This window comes from Hyla sarda, chromosome 2 (genome assembly GCF_029499605.1).
Source record: "Hyla sarda isolate aHylSar1 chromosome 2, aHylSar1.hap1, whole genome shotgun sequence".
Classification (NCBI taxonomy): Eukaryota; Metazoa; Chordata; class Amphibia; order Anura; family Hylidae; genus Hyla; species Hyla sarda.
Genome location: NC_079190.1, coordinates 377,533,951 through 377,554,820, shown reverse-complemented (window position 1 = coordinate 377,554,820; position 20,870 = coordinate 377,533,951). Strand labels below are relative to the sequence as shown.

At 42.6% G+C, this 20,870-nt stretch overlaps 1 protein-coding gene across 2 annotated transcripts in view; it reads right to left on the bottom strand.

Moving 5' to 3' along the window:
* Nucleotides 1-20,870, bottom strand: part of MNT (MAX network transcriptional repressor) — an 86,480-nt gene that overhangs the window by 6,990 nt on the left and 58,620 nt on the right. For both annotated transcript variants that reach the window (XM_056558460.1, XM_056558461.1), the window contains one exon: nt 120-312. In XM_056558460.1, coding sequence (XP_056414435.1) covers nt 120-312 — 193 coding nt within the window. The remainder of the gene's footprint in view (nt 1-119; nt 313-20,870) is intronic.

Sequence of the window (20,870 nt, the reverse complement as noted above, 5' to 3'; positions counted from 1 at the left end):
ACATTGCAGCTCAACTGTTTCCAAGTCCAACATTTGCAATTTTTGTCATTTAAATGCAAACACTTTCTGTAAAATATAGTTTTATTATTCTCCTCCTAAACATCTTGGCTGGAAGCTACCTGAGGCTGTTGAGGTAGAAGCCTGGTCATCCTCTGGCTGAACAGTCTGGCGTACAATTCGGTCAATCTCCATGATATCCATCCATTGGCTGAGTTCATTTTTCAGGTCAGCCAGCCGCTGCTGTGTGGCTATTTTCTCTCTTGCCAGACGTTCCATCTCATGCTCGTATTCTTTTTCTTTCCTTTTCAGACTCTGAAAGAGAAGAAAATAGTTATATGAAAATTTCCATCGACTATGCAAGAATATTAGAGAGAAGGGGAATGTTTTCAGAGAACACTGTGTTCCTACACCTCCACTATAGAAATGGCTTACTCTTGCAATATTGCTTGGTCAGGCAAGGTCTCTGATACACGTTTCAGTCGGCTAAACTACAACTGAAGAGACTTCAATGTGAGAATTACCTCATGCATAAAACTTGCTTTCTACCACATTATAGAGTATTATACTGTGTATATACAGCGTGTATATATAGCGTAATATACACATATAGTGTAATATACTCTACTTTCATATGAGCGTCCATTAGGGCAGGCACGGGGTAGTGTGTTTCACTTCCCGACTTACAGCAATCTCGGTCCTGCAGTCAGCCCAATTATAAGTCTATGTGGCTGTCCAGTGAAGCAGATGGAGATGCTACAATATTCCATCAGACAACATAACTCAGTGGATCACACACGTGGAGCAGTTCTATAGATAAGATGTAGGGAAAAAATAAAATATTCCTCTCTGCTGTACTGTAGCCACTGCCTTGAGTGTTTATCTGCGTCAAAAAAAGTTTGCACAGAAAAGTGCGTATGGCACATCAAAATAGATTACTAGACACCAAGCAGACATGACACTGCTGAAGGAGTGTTGAAATTTCCTTTAAAAAGGGGTTAGTGTTTCTAAACCATACCAAATCAAAATATTTGGAAACTGCAAAATATCCGCAGCGTGTGAACTTGCCATAAAGGTTTACAGGGAATATCTGGCAAATTTTTTTTTTAATGAATGTTCCAAGGCTGTGAGAGAACATGAAAAAGCCTATACTTAACTCCATTGCTCCCCCGCAAACTCGCTGGGATGGAGCGTGGTCTCTGGTAAACTTTGCTTTTCCTGCAGCTGCAAACAATTTGTCATATTGCAGCTCAGCCAATCTCTGACCGCAGCAGCGTCCAGCAGCAATGTGAAGAGCCGTCTACAGCTTCAGGAGGCAAAGTTCACCAGAGACTAGATGGTATGATAACAAGGCTGCAGATAAACGATGGAGGTAAGTATAGCCTGTTTTATATTCTCACCTAGCCTAGGCATATTTCATTATTTAAAAAAAATATATATACATTTTGTTGGATAAACTTTTTCTTTGCTGCAGGTCTGCTGCAGATGTTAAATACATTTATTTGTTATGGTGCAGCAACAATACACATTTTCTGTAACTTATATGAAGTGAATCCGCAGTGGGGGTCAAACCTCAAGATCCCCCACCAAACGTGACAAAAAAGGATTTTTTTTATGTTGCAAATATCCATGATTTCTCTTCAAATGTGGTGAGAAAAAAATAGGCCCGGTCTGCCAGGAGACATCATTTAGGCCAATGGACTGAGGAAAAATAGTGCAAAATTTGAGTGCAAATTTGTGTCTATTCCTAGCAGGGGACCAAGCCCTTATGTGTACCCAGTTCTTAACTAACGTTCAGGTTCTGTGGTCAGGTTCGGAGTTTGATTTTGCTACATTTGTTGCCTCGTTTAATATCAACTCTATGGGACTACAGTCTTCTTTCCTACCATTTCTGGACATCTTGACCACTAAGGCTGCATTCACATCACGATTTCTCCATCCGACCTGAGTACACGATTTTTATAACTTAAAATCGTATGAAATCGTATATAAAGTCGGATCCATTGACCACCATTAAAAAAAAATCGCATCCATTACACACATCCGATTTGATCCGCATCCGATTTCACACGATTTTTGTTCGGGTCTGAAATCGGGGTTGACCACGATTTCAGACCTGAACAAAAATCGTGTGAAATCGGATGCGGATCAAATCGGATGTGTGTAATGGTTCTGATTTTTTAATGGAGGTCAATGGATCCGACTTTATATACGATTTCATACGATTTTAAGTTATAAAAATCGTGTACTCAGGTCAGATGGAGAAATTGGAGAAATCGTGATGTCAATGCAGCCTAACAGCCTCCTGAGGTGAGGGAGCTTTCACCATTCGCCTCATGAACAGGCAAATACGCTGAGACAGAATTTCATATAATCGGGGTACCCCAGTTACATTCTGACAGAGGCTCGTAGAAAACCCAAAAGACCTTCACGAAACATCTTTTGGTTCCCAAAAAGAGGGAGGACTCTGTTAACGTATTTTGAATCATAAGGACTCATGATCAGACGGGCTCACAAATTCGGTCCATCATGCAGAAGTGCTGGGATGTCCTCATGATGGACGATAACCTCAAAGAGTTGGTTGGCACTTATCCTCAAATTACCAATAGAAGAGGTGATAATATAGGGGACACACTCACAAAAAGTAACCTCAAACCTGCACAATTGATCCTATGCACATGTTTAAGGAGATTGGTACACAAAGGGAGTTACAGTTGCAGCCATTGTAACGCTTGAGGATTTATGTCTAAAACCAAGACTTTTCAGAATGTACATACTGGCAAAAATTATTCCATTCAGGGATTCATTTATTGCAGCACTAAGGCTGTAATTTATCTAGCCAGCTGCTCTTGCTGTATGCAGTATGGGAGCATGACAGTTTGGGAGTTGGAAACACAAGTCCTGGAACACCTGGATGACATCAGGGACGATCGTGAGAGGTGGCGATCTTAATAAAGCCCTTTTACAAATGGAAAGTACATGGATATTCAATTTGGACAGCATGTCACCAAAGGGCCTAAATGAGCACCTGATCTACATTGTTCATTTAAGACGTCAGCTCTGGTTACAGTTGCTTGCACTTATGCACCATAATACCCAATACCAAGCTCTTATCCAGGTCAACTTACTATTACTATTTTGTCCAATATGTAGCTACATTACCTTGTGTGTGAAATTTCTACATTTGTAGCCACTAAGGCTGGTCCCCTATTGTTTGTTTTCTCTATTAGTGATGACATTTTTACTTCAAAAAAACTGACCTTGTCAGGTAGTCCGGGAGAACCCTACTGTGGTTTTCAAGAGGTATTATATGGTCAGACCTTTATTAAATGGTCACTGGGGGTCTATCGGATAGGTTGCTGTGTAAGACCGTCGTTTTTAGGATGTCCACCCCACCTAGGCATAGGGCCCTGATCTAGGGCTGAATAGGGCTAGCAGAGCCAACCCCTTATTCCCAATTTTCTCTCTATGCAATTTTGATTAGTTGTTACTCCTACTACTCCATGTCAATTCTTATGTGACCCTTAGATTAACAGCATTCAGATCTTTGTTATCCTTGAACTTGATTTTATGTAATACCTATACATCTGAATTTTACTTTGTGGAATACCAATACATCTGTATATATTGCTTATTATTGCTCATGCTCCCCAGGTGTTGTGTACTCCCCTGAGGATTTAGCTTGTATAACAACAACAAGTAGTGAAAGAAATGCGTTGGGAGGGTGTGATTGTACATGAACTTGATGTAGTATTAGCAGACAGATTTATCTACCTATATTCTTTTGTTGCCTCTCATTTTGGGGGTTATATATGCCACTTGGTGTTATATATTGGCATACGTACCTACATCACTGTTCTACCTAGGTTATCTACGTATGCATCCAATCATAAGGTTTTAATGTATTTGAGTTCACTAAACAGTCTTTTGTTTGTTTGTTTTGTTCTTGTTTTTCTAATATTTTTATAAAAATAAATACTTCAAGTATGGTATTTCTATTTCAACATTTTTTTCCTTCATTTGGATCTGGATCTAATCTATTACAGTCTCTACTTTCTCTGAATTTTTATAACAGACATAAGATTTCTTGTCTGTCTAACTAATGTAAATTATGCCATTAATAGTAAATGTTGCTCATGGCACTAATCAATGTCTTAATCTGTGCTATTTAGAGATGTAAAAAATTGGCTTATGTGCATTTGATCATTTTTTCTAAGTTAAAGCAAAAATCCAATAAACCGTTCCTGGAAAATAAAATCAAATTATTGCTTAGAGAAGTCATAAGGAAGGTGACACTTATAAGCTTCGCTCTAAGAAAGTTTAGATTCTAAGAACGCTGCATAGAAAGACAGGCCGCAAAAAGCGAGAACAAATATTGTGCTAGACGGCAGAAGTACAAGTCTGTAGTAAAGGACTAAAGATTGCCCCTTTAAGACAGCCCTCCCTTCTGCTCCCTCAGTAGGGAAAGACACACGTGTCAGCGAGCACGTCACATTCCCCCCTCCCTTCCTCCCCCATGCTTCTTGCTCTTTTTTTGCCGGGAAATTAACTGGATCAGTGCCAGGCTTAAGCTCCGCCCCCTGTCTGAGCACATTCCATGTAAGGCTTATACAAACAGCCTGCCAGCAGCCTTCACCCATGTGCTCACAGCAGCATAGCGGGTGTGGAGCTCTGCTCGCTCAAAGCTGTGCGCTCTGGAAAAGAAAGAGTTAGAACATTCTAATGAGGATTTCATCCTGAATATCTGCTGACACAACCTGCGGGATTTTTCATTCTTCATACAGAATTTCCAGAGAGATCAGCTATGAGGAAACTTTACCATAAGATATGACTGGCTCTGGCAAAGAAGAACTGACTGGATGCAGCTAATATTAAGAGAAGGCACCCTGAGCTAGCAGTATTAAGGCCAAAGATGTGCAAATACTGCAGCCAATGCCACCAATAATGGCCGTTTGTGTCGGCAATCTGTAGCCAAAACTGAACTGGACATCATTTCATAACTGTTTTGGGGTCAGAGAGGTCTTGCGAATGAACCTTCATACAACATTTGCATGAAATTTGTATGGTCACTCCATATACACTCATACTGATAGTATAACGTTCCTGTAGGAATCCGGATGATCCATGACAGCACCATGCCTGAACTCAGGTTGTGTGTCGCATTACAGCTCTGTTTCATTAAAGTGAATGGGGCCAATTTATAATACCACACACAACCTGAGGACAGGTGTGGTGCTACTGTTGCACTTTAGAGAATACAGGACATTCTGTGTAAATTAATCGATACATTACCATGTGTGCTTTATTAGGGCAACATTTTGTATGGCAAACTTGAAGCCATACACATTTATAGGAATAGACTGATTTATGAACAATGGTAGAATAAACGATAATTTTGTAGAAATAAACATACACATTTTAGACCATATTGACTTTTGAACTGTTACAGCCATTCAAACTAGTCATACACGATCAATGGCAATGGGTGGAGGGCAAATGATCTGTTACTGTTCTAAGAATGTCTAGCCACAAGAAAGTACAAGTCGACACAACCACCTCTATATGATCCGCGATCACCAGTCAACCCTTAGATAGATGCACTGCTACCACAGCTGTCTGAAGATCCGTATGAGTGGTGCTCAGTTCAGAAAATGCAGTAATGTTGTGATCCAGACAAAAAAGAAGGAACGAACGGCTATTCACTCTCATCAACGGTGGCTTTATTCAGAACAGGTGCATAAGACAAACAGGTATGTCCACAGCAGGAGTGACGTTTCGCGTTTACACGCTTCTTCCGGAAGAAGCGTGTAAACGCGAAACGTCGCTCCTGCTGTGGACGTACCTGTTTGTCTTGTGCACCTGTTGTTCTGAATAAAGCCACCATTGATAAGAGTGAGTATCTGTTCGTTCCTTCTTCTTTGTGTGTTCTAAGAATGTTCTTTCATAGTAAGGCTGGGTTCACACCACGTTTTTGCAATACAGTTCATGTATACGTTTTCAATTTGAAAACCGTACGGAACCGTATTGAAAACCGTATGCATAGACTCTCCATTGAAAACCGTGCCAAACAATGCATCCGGTTGTGTCCGTTTTTTCTGTCTTTTTTCCCGTACCCAAAATCGTAGGCTAATACGTTTTTTGGTCCAAGAGAAAAACCGTATTGAAACCGTATACATTTTTTTTTTTTTTACATAGGAGTCAATGGGAGCCGTACAGAACCCTATGTGTGTACGGTTCCATCCGGTTTGCACCATACGGTTTTTGACTTTGCACATGTGCAGTGCACACCAAAAGTTTTTTTTCTTGGAATTTCAATCAAACAAGTGAAACTTTATTCATAATGGAGTAAAAATTAAAAATGTATACTTTTTTTCTTAAAAAACAGATGCAATCAGACATAATTTTTTAAACTGTAAACGGTTTTCAACGGGTTAAAACTTGTACACACGTTTTAACACAGTTTAGTCTGGTTTTGAGGAATCTGTTTTTCATCAAAAACCTGATATGGGAAATGTATTGCAAAAACGTGGTGTGAATGCAGCCTAAGAACAAGTTCAAAATGTCAAGGCTGCGCAGTCTTCAGTTCCAACATGGGGAGATTCAGGCTACACTGGGCAGTACAGTTGCTGAGACAACCTACCAGGTTGTCTTAGAAAAGTTCAGTCATCAAGCCTTTCTCTGCATTCAACTTTGCTGAGTGTGGTACAGTTGACCTGTGTCTCCTCGCGCTGGCACTGAAGATCGCATGGCTGAAACTTTGGACTTGCGCTTTAAGAACTAGCAACTATTGGATGAAAATGCCAAACACTACAAACTATCAAACATTTTTGTGATTGATTTTTTTTGGTTGAAACTGCCCATTTTCAACCACATGTGTGTAGACATGTGATGCTGTAAGGTTCATTGCTAAATCAACTGAATAATAAGTACCTCGCAGTATGAGGAAATAGTCACAGCCTTTTGAACTTGCCAACCCTTGCATTAGTGGGTGGTGGTCATGCAAGGGTGGAAAATATTCAAAACCATAACTCAGCGCTGTCACTAAACATTAGAAACTGCTTCCTGGATAGACAAACTATTCTACAACCTTAAAACATACAAGACATGAAGTGTAACTATATTATCTTCAGTTAAAGAGAAGAAAATACAGAAGAAACCCCCACATGCAACTGAGCTACTCTAGCTTGTGTGTAGGAGGTGCACTGCTTGGATTCTAAACATGGATTAGGAATATCACAAATGACTTGATGGTCTATAAAAGCATATGTTAAATGGGGTATACTAAGATTAAACTTATTTCCTATCCACAGCATCGGAGATACTGTATATATTTAATCCATGGAGTCAGACTACTGGTCCTTTCACCGAACATTAGGGTCCCTTGTTCCCCCAAATGAATAGAGTGGCACAGTATGCATGCTTGGACATCATACCATTCACTCACTATGGGACTTCTGAATATAGCTAAGAAAAGCAGTGCTTGGACATCCCACAAAAAGTTTACGGAGTGATGGCAAATAGGTATATGTATAGAGAACACCATCGCGATCAAAGCTTGCTGGCCAGTCACTGCTGGACACCTCCTAAAGAAGAAGAGAACTACGGTACATACAGAGAACTGCAATATTAAATAATGTGAATAATATCAAAATAACTGGGGCCCCTCATAGGAGATTGCGGGGGACTCCAGCACTCAGACCCCTTGTGAGCTAAAACTTCTCCCCTAGCCTGCGGATAGAGGATACTTTTTTTTCTGCATAGAGACTACTCCTTCAAAGTGGATATAAGTGCTCTGGTAAACAGAGATTACAGTGAAAGATAACTACGGTTTAACCATGTAGTGGGTTGTGTCCATTGTAAACAACTGCCCTGCACCTCAGCAGCATGATGAAGTTGCTGGTAACAGTATAAAGAAGTGCGAGGCAGATCGAAGTCAGTTTGCAACTGCTGAAACAACCTAAAGCCCCCAGCGGAATACAATTGACCTAACAGAACAATCCCCTTATATTTCCAAAATACATACTCTTCCAATGAAAAGAAATAAGGAACCTATGGCACTGCTTTTGGAATTAAGTGACTCATATGTGGCTAGATTACATCACAGTGGCATAAAAGTAGTACACCCCTCCACTTCCAGCATAGCCTTGGCTTTATTCCACATATACAAAGATAGTAGTCAGTGTTGTGTCTGCAGGATACATATTTCTAATATCTTGCCTTATCACACCATTTACTGAATATGGTAAAAGTGATGGCTCTGACCAGTAAAGTGCCTGTGGCTCCCAGTTGGGGAAGTAGTAACAATCTGATGCCAGGTACCAAGCCTATCATTGTTCCTTACACTACAGTATGCCTAGCAGCCTGGTTGTGATAGGTGGAGGTAGCTAACATGGCTGCCATGTAGGGGATCCTCGTGTGCGATGCTTTGTAACCTATATTTTTCAGAAGTAATAAGGGTAATCTGGTCTGTACTGAGGGGATTTATTAAATGTGCAATGTCGTGAAATTAACCGATGCCGGCCTCTGAAACTACAAGAAAGCAAACCATATTAAGTACAGAAAGCAAACACATTAAGATTTTCTATTTGTTATGGGGAAAATTAAACAAATATATAATTCCCTATTTCTAGGTCTGATTCACAGGGCAGAAATGGGCATAGAACTGGAAAGTATCTCGTAAAATTGAGCCAATATGAGAGCAGGTACTTGGCATGAGTAGTGTACGGTGTTAGCGGTTTAATGGTGTGCCAGACATCTGCCCTCCACAGCAAAAATGAGGCCTGACTAGTACTCTGATACACAGCCATAATGAATCAGGATATAATATTAGGACATATGGATATAACCAAGGTGGTTACCTTTTGGAAAGTGAGGACAGCTGATGTCAAGAGTGGCTTTTGCTCTGGAACACAGGGTGACCATATATAACAAGGTTGTCCAAGTGGATGCCATTTAATGCTACAAATATTTGTGTACTCACAGTTTACTATGGCAATAAAGGATGCTCTCTAAGGGTATCTCCTGCTTAACTCATGGTGCTCAGCAGATTGCCTGCAGGTCCTTATTTAGAGAACACTTTATCTACAAAGAACGATCCCATTTATAAGAAAACTTTAGCATAGCCTGTTAAATGTGGGAATCAGAAACAGAATTCTTGTAAATTGCAGCTTTCCTTATATTCATTCTATATAATATTACATGGAATCACCAGTAGAACTCACACAGGGTACGTTCACATGTACAAAATTATTTATTTATATTAATCAAATCTGCAGCATCCAATCTGCCACTGATTTTGTACGTGTGAACAGGCATATTGTACAATTTTATCTAACTGCCCCTATTCCAGATGTTGTTTTAGATCCCTATGCTGCTTTAAATGGGCACTTTCAGATACCAAAAATTTTGATATGTTGTAAAGCATTGCAAAACAATATGTTTTACAATTGCTTTTCATCAGAACATTTTGAGGATTTGATGCTGAAAAAGCAAGTAAAAAAAATTGGCCACTAGGGGGCCCTGCTTGGACATATACCAGTTCAGTCGTGTCCAGCGGTTATCGCCTACGTCATAGACCAAGGTTTGATTGACAGCAGGTCCAGCGCTGCTTTGCTTGCTCTCAGCCCCCTCACTCTACCTGTGTGAGCGCGTGGCTGCCGGGAGCAAGCACAGGGTAAGTAAACTGCACTGCCTGCACTGCCACACTGACATCAGAGAACTCCCGGCATCACTGATGCGGTGAGTGCTAGGGGGGCACGGGGGGGAATACAGCTGATGTCGGCTGGTGCAGTTCCAGCCGGGATGGCCACCGCATCAGCCCTCTCTCTGCCGATCTTATAGCTGCCGCTCACATCTCTCCCTCCAATAGCTGCCCGCCCCACCACCGCTCACACCTCTGCCCACCCGCCGCTTACTTCTCCCCTAGGGTTAGCAATACTACAACTCTCAGCATGCCCTGACAATGTGGACATGCTGGGAATTGTAGTTTTGCTAATCCTAGGGAAGATGTAACCATCTGCCTGCTCACATCTCCCCTAGCATTAGCAAAACTACAACTCCCAGCATGACCTGACATTGAGGACATGCTGGGAGTTGTAGCTTTGCTTATGCTAGGGGCGATGTGAGCCTGCACAGTGAGGCCATGCCCCCTCCCTTGGAGAGGAATTCAAGCAGGGGAACAACAATAAAAGAGTACTAAAAAAAAAATATATAAAGGTGCTAGACACATAAAAATTAGATGTACATGGTCAGGATTAGGGACTGAGTGATATATTAAAAAAAAAAATTTTGTTGGATCTGACAGGTACGCTTTAAGTATAGTTAAGTAGAACAGTGGTCCAACTGCTACATTCTTTATACATAGGTATAATACACCTGTTTGAGGCTTTTTGAATATTATTCCTATTGGGTTATTACATCACACACACACACACACTATAATGTTCCACTTCATCTGCACAAGTTTTGATATTTTTTTTCCCCAAAGTTAAAAAAAAAGTTTTACCCTATGACAAGCCCAAGGCAACCATAACATGATAAATTAGTCTTAACTGTTTGATGCTAAACCATACCCTTCATAATGGTGTGCAAAGTCCCTACTAATAATTCTCATCCAAGTCCATAGTTGTTTTTTTTTAACCAGCAGAATATTTGCAGCTTTAACGTAAACGTTCTTGTCCCTGCACTTTAATAAATCAGGTATTAACCATAAGTAAAGTTCAGAAGTTCATGAAGACAACTTTTTAAATTGTGGGCGGCTGAGGAGGGGAGGCTCTGGCTGCCATACATTTCTCAATGTGTACATGAAAGGCCGACCATATGATACAGGGGTGGGCTAGGATTGTCAGATTGAAGGCAGCTAGTTGGTAGCACCTCTCCACTCTGACTCATAAAAGGTATATAGGAAAGGTTCTATTTGACCTGTTACATTATTTATTAATAGTGAAGACAGCCTGGAATACAGAAAAATATTTAAAGCGAAACTGACAGCTGGTTCACTCAGACTAAACCCAATACACAGGGTTATAGTGAGGGTGTACCAGATTACAATGAGGTATTACTTACCTGGATCTGCGGTCTGGTTCTAGAGATACCCATTGCTTATCTGAAAATGGCCAATTTTGTGCAATGGAGGCAGGACCAGTATACTCAGCTTCACTGCCTCTGTACCGATATGCCTGCTCAACTGATGCTCACATGGCTTATTGCCACAGAGGATATAGAGGCAGGGAAGCTGGATCCTCCCTCCATTGGGCAAAGCTGGCCATTTCCAGATTAGCAATGCTGGCGAATGCCGGCAATATCTCTGAAACGGACCGCAGAATGATACATCATTTGAATCCGGCTTACCCGCACTATAACCCTGTGTATTGGGTTTAGTGCAGATTAACCTGCTGTCAGTTTACCTTTAAAGTGAAACTGAAAGGCTGTACATCCGCACTAAAGACAATATACTGGGTAAAAGTGCGGGTGAACAGCTTTAAAAACAGTTATGGACCTTCCTTGGTATTGCGCTTCTGTGTGCAATGGAGGCGGGGAGCCAGCTCACCGAGCTTCCCTGCCTCTTCCATATTCACTGCCTAACCCACTCCTCTTATGAATATGCAAATGTATTCACTCAAGCCTGACAGGGTGAGTGCTCTGCTCTCTGCCCAGAATGCAGGCCCAGCTGTCTTGCTACACCCGGAAGGCAGTGACAAGCTTGATTGAATAGATTTGCATACTCATGAGGGGGGCGGGAATATGGAGGAGGCATGGTAGCTCGGTGAGGCGGCTCCCAGTGTTCATTGTGAACAGAAAGCTCAAAGAATAAAGGTCCATAACTTTGCAAGTATTATACAGATTAAAGTAAGTGACCACTGTTTTAAAGCTGTTCACCTGCACTATAAGTATATTGGGTTTACTGCAGGTGAACAGCCTGTCAGTTTCTCTATAAGGAACTTTCCATACAGATGTATTTCTACAAAAATCTGAATAATGATGCAGCTTGATATGAAGAATGAACTTGAATGCAAAATAACTAACATATTTGACAGACTGGATTCTATGGATGCATGTCCTAACAACCAATCTTTTCTGTATAGCCACACAGTATATCCCTAGTAACCACTTTGTGTTAGATTTCTCACGTTTCACTATGCGTATTGCTATTAAACTGCTCTACAGACCTTATGTGTTCTTTGTCTACTTCTGCAATAACCAGAAGTAGAGTAAAAACAAATTTGTATCATATCTTGACAACAGCTCATTATTCTTGTGGGCTGTTTTAGGACACAGAACCACACAGCTCCAACGTACTCATATCTACGATAGTTACTATTATTCGTCTGTTAGCTGGATGGCCAGTATATAGTTATTTTGTATTCTGTACTTGTGGTCAAATAACTGTTTTATACAAAGGTACTGTAGCCGCTCTCCTACAAATTAAGGCTCAAGTGTTGTGTGAACAGTGAATTCAGGTTTGGGCTCCATTGGCTTTATGTCTCTATTTTTCATGTACTGCAGAATAGACACAATACAGATACAACGCTACACTATCAATACATATTAAACTATATAGAAAGGTGTTCCTTTTTGTAAGTACAATGCAAATTTTTGCTAGACTAACTATCCATGCTGTCTATTACCTCTTTCTGCTATCGACTGTAAGTATTGAAATGTAAATCCTCACAATGCGTCTATAGAGACCATGAAGTTGTATTACATATTCCATTGGAGGAATCCCAGCGTGTTTCCAGGGAGACAGAAACAAGATATTGCCTTGGAAACTGCCTCGGCTGAATTACTTCTTACAGATAAATACTGCATCAATGTGGGTTCCCTTGGACTACCTTTTTCTGGAAAGACACAATGAACTTTTTTTTTTTTTTTGGAGCAGTTACAATGTCTTCTCCATCTGTTATAAATGAATGGTATTTTACACCGGAGTAGTAATGTGTATTGTTTTTTTTTAAAGAGGAAATGATATGTGGAATGAGCCACAAGCTTTTATCCATACAAAATTTTGGATACCGTATATACTCGAGTATAAGCAGAGTTTTTCAGCACGATTTTTCGTGCTGAAAACACCCCCCTCGGCTTATACTCGAGTGAACTCTCCACCCGCAGTGGTCTTCAACCTGCGGACCTCCAGAGGTTTCAAAACTACAACTCCCAGCAAGCCCGGGCAGCCATCGGCTGTCCGGGCTTGCTGGGAGTTGTAGTTTTGAAACCTCCGGAGGTCCGCAGGTTGAAGACCACTGCGGCCTTCGACATCATCCAGCCCCCTCTCACCCCCTTTAGTTCTGTACAGTACTCGCCTCCGCTTGGCGCTGGTCCGGTGCTGCAGGACTGTCCGGAGAGGAGGTCGTCCGGTGGGATAGTGGTTCCGGGCTGCTATCTTCACCGGGGAGGCCTCTTCTAAGCGCTTCGGGCCCGGCCCCAGAATAGTCACGTTGCCTTGACAACGACGCAGAGGTACGTTCATTACCAACGTACTTCTGCGTCATCGTCAAGGCAACACCTCTATTCTGGGCCCGAAGCGCGGAGAAGAGGCGCCCCCCAGTGAAGATAGCAGCCCGGAACCACTATCCCACCGGACGACCTACTCACCGGACAGTCCTGCAGCACCGGACCAGCGCCGAGCGGAGGCGAGTACTGTACAGAACTAAAGGGGGTGAGAGGGGGCTGGATGATGTCGAAGGCCGCAGTGGTCTTCAACCTGCGGACCTCCGGAGGTTTCAAAACTACAACTCCCAGCAAGCCCGGACAGCCGATGGCTGCCCGGGCTTGCTGGGAGTTGTAGTTTTGAAACCTCTTGAGGTCCGCAGGTTGAAGACCACTGAGGGCGGATGATGACAAGAGGATGATGAAGGGGGGGTGTGGGATGATGACAAGGGGATGATGAGGGGGGGGTGTGGGATGATGAAGGGGGGTGGGGATGATGACAAGGGCATGATGAAGGGGGGGTGTGGGATGATTACAAGGGGATGATGAAGGGGGGTGGGGATGATGACAAGGGGATGATGACAAGGGGATGATGACAGGTGATGATGATGAGGGTCTGGATGATGACAGGCGGTGATGATGATGAGGATGTTAATGACGGTTCTGGATGATGACAGGGGGGGATGATGTATTTCCCACCCTAGGCTTATACTCGAGTCAATAACTTTTCCTGGGATTTTGGGTTGAAATTATGGGTCTCGGCTTCTACTCGGGTCGGCTTCTACTCGAGTATATACGGTATGTTTAATTTTTTTTTTTTTTTTATTAATCTTGAAAAAAAGCAACATTGCCAAAATGTCAAACGTTATGGTGGATATAGTAAAAATACAGCTATAAGATGCTCCTTTATATTGGTATTAAAAAAAACAAAAAAAAAAACAAGGAAATATATAAGCTGTAAACAAAATGTAAGAATAAAAAAGAAAAATAAACATTTATATATTACAAATAATGTAATAAAAATTAATAAAAAAATAGAAATAATATAAACATGGTTTTGGTACGCTGATGTTTTGAATCTGAAAGATAAATAGCTATATAGAGATACAAGACAGTGTTTCACCTTGTCTGGGTATGAGACAGGCAAACTTATGTCACTAAAGATGAACTTACATATTGGTTTTCACATAGATCTAACTGAAAATGACATATCACAGAGTTATTAGGTGAATTATTATACGCATGGATGGAGAAGGATCTATGTAGCCTGCTTAGCTAATGTAGTAGTGCACAAACCAAAAGACATTAAAGGCCTAGTCTATAAATAGTATATTGAGTGAATTATGGATCTTTATAGCAGATATTGATGGCATGGCTGTGATACACTGCAAACGGGAGTAACAAATGAACTTTAATGCCACAAAAGTCCTGAGCAAACTACCATTTTCATCTATAACTGTTGTGATATTATCCTTTATTTGGTGTAGTTGTCTTCTGCCACAAAGCCAGATTTTAGCCTAATTTCACCCCAAAATCCCAGGAAAAGTTATTGACTCGAGTATAAACCTAGGGTGGGAAATACATCATCCCCCCCTGTCATCATCCAGACCCTCATCATCATCACCTGTCATCATCCCCTTGTCATCATCCCACACCCCCCCTTCATCATCCCCTTGTCATCATCCCCACCCCCCTTCATCATCTTCTTGTCATCATCCCACACCCCCCTTCATCATGCCCTTGTCATCATCCCCTTGTCATCATCCCCTCCCCCCTTCATCATCCCCTTGTCATCATCCCACACCCCCCCTTCATCATGCCCTTGTCATCATCCCCACCCCCTTCATCATCCCCTTGTCATCATCCCACACCCCCCCTTCATCATCCTCTTGTCATCATCCTCTTGTGAACTATCCGCCCTCAGTGGTCTTCAACCTGCGGACCTCCAGAGGTTTCAAAACTACAACTCCCTGCAAGCCCGGGCAGCCATCGGCTGTCCGGGCTTGCTGGGAGTTGTAGTTTTGAAACCTCTGGAGGTCCGCAGGTTGAAGACCACTGCAGCCTTCGACATCATCCAGCCCCCTCTCACCCCCTTTAGTTCTGTACAGTACTCGCCTCCGCTCGGCGCTGGTCCGGTGCTGCAGGACTGTCCGGTGGGGAGGTCGTCCGGTGGGATAGTGATTCCGGGCTGCTATCTTCACCGGGGGCGCCTCTTCTCCGTGCTTCGGGCCCAGAATAGTGGCGTTCCCTTGACGATGACGCAGAAGGACGTTGGTAATGAAAGTACCTCTGCGTCGTCGCCAAGGCAACGTGACTATTCTGGGGCCAGGCCCGAAGCGCTTAGAAGAGGCCTCCCCGGTGAAGATAGCAGCCCGGAACCACTATCCCACCGGACGACCTCCTCACCGGACAGTCCTGCAGCACCGGACCAGCGTCGAGCGGAGGCGAGTACTGTACAGAACTAAAGGGGGTGAGAGGGGGCTGGATGATGTCGAAGGCCGCAGTGGTCTTCAACCTGCGGACCTCCAGAGGTTTCAAAACTACAACTCCCAGCAAGCCCGGACAGCCGATGGCTGCCCGGGCTTGCTGGGAGTTGTAGTTTTGAAACCTCTGGAGGTCCGCAGGTTGAAGACCACTGCGGGTGGAGAGTTCACTCGAGTATAAGCCGAGGGGGGTGTTTTCAGCACGAAAAATCGTGCTGAAAAACTCGGCTTATACTCGAGTATATACGGTATATCAACTGGCTCCGGAAAGTTAAACAGATTTGTAAATTACTTCTATTAAAAAATCTTAATTCTTCCAATAGTTATTAGCTTCTGAAGTTTTCTGTCTAACTTCTCAATGATGATGTCACGTCCCGGGAGCTGTGCATGATGGGAGAATATCCCCATAGGAACTGCACAGCTCCAGGGATGTGAGTCATCAGAGAGCAGTTAGACAGAAAACAATAACTCAACTTCAGAAGCTAATAACAATTGGAAGGATTAAGATTTTTTAATAGAAGTAATTTACAAATCTATTTAACTTTCCGGAGCCAGTTGATATATTAAAAAAAAAAAAGTTTTGGCCTGGAATACCCCTTTAAATAATGTTGACACAAACCAATGATTTCAGTGGGATCAACCGTCCATCTCATATGTATGATGGGGATGTCCATACTTTTCCCAGACTGCAGATTGAGGGGGAAACCAGACTTTTAAATTTCAACATGCTCAATCCTTTTGTTCTCAGGTCAAATTAGGGCTCATTCACATTAACGTCTGCCCCTGTTAATAAATGCTTGTTATCAATCCTGAGGGCTGTAAAAGAATCCCATTGATGTCAATGGCATTTTTATTTTTTACAATCCTTTATCACCCGTTTGCTTCCAGTTCCCTTTTTTTTTTTTTGATGGGGAAAACATATTACATGCAGTATTTTTTATCCCGTCAAAAATAACGGAATAGAAATGGATATTATAAATTTAACATTGAAGTCTATGGGTAACGGATTAAAAATGGATGAGCCTTTAATGTCTCCGTTTGCACCTGTTTTTTCCAATCCGTTTTTGATCCGTTATTACTTCTGAGCATGCTCAGAAGAGGTGTGAGGAACAAGGAAGTAGCCAGACAATAATAAAGAATGGAAAATAAACGGATTAAAAACTGATACAACAGGATGCCACTTAATGGCACTCTTCTGCATCAGTTTGTATCCGTTAGTATGGTCCGTTTAGCAGCAATGACGTGAGCATAGTGGGACGGGAGACAACGGCCGTGTGAACCTAGCCTAAGTTATCACTGCATGTGTCTGGCCAAGCGTGCATGTGTACGGAGGTTGGGAGGAAAAGTTGACAGCTAAAAGAGTGTTCTGTCAACAGTTATCTATAGTCTCCAGCTTTAAAAGGTTAACCATCTACCACCAATAGCAAAGAAGTCCATTTAATACAGTGGAGAACAATGATTTATTAGAATTAGGGATAGACCGATTATCGGTTTGGCCGATATTATCGGCCGATAATCACGATTTTAGACATTATCGGTATCGGCAATTACCTTGCCGATATGCCGATAACACCCCGGCCAGAGATGATCGTCGCCGCCGCTACCCCATTGCCTCCCCCCATCCTCTGCCCAAATACCGCCGCCGCTGCCCCATCGCCTCCCCCCATCCTCTGGCCACATGCCGCTGCCCCATCGTCTCCCCCCATCATCTGCCCACATACCACCGCCGCCCCCCCCATCCTCTGCCCACATACCGCCCCCCCCATCCACTCTGCCCACATACTGCCTCCCCCCATCCCCGGTGTTATAATTACCTGTTCCCGGGGTCCGCGATCCTTCTGGCTAATGCGCTGTTGCTGTGCGCTGCGTAATGACGAGTGACGTCCCCAATGCGACATCACCATCAGTGGGCACAGTGACAGCGCAGGACGCCGACGGAGCAAGAAAGATCGCGGACCCGGGAACAGATAATTATAACACCGGGGATTGGGGGAGGCAAAGGGTCGGCTGCGGTATGTGGGCAGAGGATGGGGGGGGGGGGGGGAGGCGATGGGGCAACTGTGGTGATAGGACTCAGGACAGGCAGGGGGACAGAAGCGGACGGCGGCAGTCTCTGGCCCGGCAAAAGCCGCTGCAGTTCATTGATTTAAAGCGCCCGCTTTAAATCATTGATCTGCAACGGCTTCTGCCCTGCCGGGGGGAGGTTGAAATAGGCGATAACTTATACTGAAATTCCGGTATAAGTTATCGGCTATCGGCCGGAAAGGTGACAGATTATCGGTATCGGCCCCAAAAAATCGATATCGGTCGATCCCTAATTAGAATGCATATAAGTTAAGTTCTCTACTGTATTAAATGGACATTTAATACAGTAGACCTACAAACCTACAATTCCCATCATGCCCTGATGGAAGTTGTAGTTTTGTAACAGCTAGAAAGTCAGTTTGGAGAACACTTGTCCTAATAATGCTTCTGCTGACCATCACAATTATTTTGGTTAATAAATAAAAGACATCATAAACACAACATTAACAAAAAAAAATATATACACTAAATACAGTGAAAATATTTATGGGATATGCTAAAAACCAGGACATACAGTAATTGCCAGATGTTTTCACAGCAGGTCAAAGATGCAAAACTTCTAATAGTATGCCAAATAACTATAAACACATCCTATATATATATCTGGAACTTCCTGACTTTAGCTGGCCTAAAGCGGAGTTAGCAAAGCTCAGGACACAAGGTGAGACAAGCACGGTTTCCTGGTGATAAAGCAATTAAACATCCTAATTCAGTACTAATTCACGCTGGACTATATTTAACGACCAAACAAAAATAGTAATTTATGCAGGGTAGAACTAAGAATACACTGAGACACAGGCACACAAAGTATTATGTGATAAAGATCATTGTAACCCAGGGCATTCAATGAGAATAGATTCAGAAAATAAGCTCTCCGTTCTTAGCTTTATAACTAGGTCACCAGCAGCTAGAGACCACTTTCTTCATCTCAAACATACTATTGTATCTCTATTCTTGTGTCACAACCCTATCTGGTGTACAGCTATTGGTAAGGGTGAACTACCCATGTTCCTGATGGCTAAAGCTTTTCATACACACTATACATGCAGCATGAGACGATCATCTAAAGTTATAGGGGCCTACTGACTCTCCCCTGACAGATGATGTTGGGGGGAGAGAAGTATCGGACATGCTGATTTTCAACTGCCTGATTCTTTTCTTCTCTGGTAAATAAGCTGCCAGAGGTGTCTGGCTGCAGCTTACTCTTCTATTCCCTAGCAAAACATATGCATGCTCGGCTGAGCCAAGCGTGTATGTGGGCATCGGTAAAGATAGCTGTCAACCTCTGGCAGCTCTACACTGATATGATCCAGAAGTGTTTAATTCTTCCATAAATAAAACATTCCTAAAGCTCAAGGAGCTAATATTAGGAGAACAACCAGAGAATGGGAAAATACCAATGATCAATAAGTAGAGGTTAGTGAATCTTTTGCCGAATCTAATGAATCGGTCATCAATTTGTTTAGTCTTGAAGAAGCAGTTTCAATTACCAGGAGATATCTGGTATGACATAGTCCTAAGATACCTCAGGGTCTTATTCCAAACATCTTGGAGCACTTAGAAAGCAGAAAAACTTTTTCTTGGCTAAATGAATACATGGCTGATTCATTAGACTTGGTGAATCTTACTTTAGATTTGCTTATCTCTATCTATAAGGTTATTTAGGAACAAAACTATTAAAAGATTCTAAATTCAGTGAAGGATCAACAGTTCCCTAGGAGTGGTGACAGCAAAATGGATACTATATTGTGTTAGCGACATCATTTATCTGACCAAAAATAAGCTTGTCAAATGTTCCAGCCTAGTATCAATCTGCAAAAGACATTAGAACATGAAGAAGCAAGCCTAAAATCGTGCAATGCCTTCAAGAGCCATCAAGAAGAGCAGCAATAAGGTGAGTGAAAACCCCACCAGTCCAGAATAACACAGGACTAGCTATGACCCCACATTGCCCAAATCTTAGACGGATTGTCCTTCATGGCTGTCTATGGGTCTACAACATAACATAATAATAACCTAAACAATGATACAAACTATATAAAATAATACAAGTACTCTCTGCAGTGACCCACTTCTGTGTGCTGATCAGGTAAAATCAATAGCTCACGCTGCCTGTATACACAAAGCATATTAAAAAATGAAATTCAGACCAAACAAACCATAAACGGCCTGTGGACAGCAATAGTTATCTTTAGGGTACGTTCACACGTACGCAGATTTGATGCGCAGGATTTTCTGCTGCAGATTTCAATGTAAACTAAATGACTGAGCACAGCTTCTAATCTGCAGTTACAAATCCTACGCATCAAATCTGCACAGGATCCTGCATGTGTGAACATACCCTTATAAAAGACAAACACAAGACCCTCCAAATCTAAAGAGATTTAAAGAAAAAGTCTCTAGAAAAAGCTTACAGCTTAGGTCCAGGCTGGCTCAGATTTGTTTCATCCCACTTAACCTCTTCAGGACACAGGGCGTATGGATACGCCCTGCATTCAGAGTCCTTAAGGACCGAGGGCGTATCCATATGACTGTGGGAAATCCGGTCCCCACCGCTAGCCGGTTGGGGACCGGAGCCGGATGCCTGCTGAAATCATTCAGCAGGCACCCCGGCACATCGCCCAGGGGGGTCCTGAGACCCCCCCCCCCTATGTCGGCAATCGGAAAAAATCACATATCAATTCAGACATGCGATTTTCTCCAATTCCGGGCTCTGGTGACCTGATCACCCGGAAAATAGGGCTAATCGGAGTTGTCAGCAACAGCCCCGATCAGCCTAAGGGATAGGAGTGAGGTCGCAGAGATGCGATCTCCTCCTATCCCCTGCCATTAGTCAGAACGGAGAATTGAAAGTGAAAGTAAAACGATCTTTACTGTGGC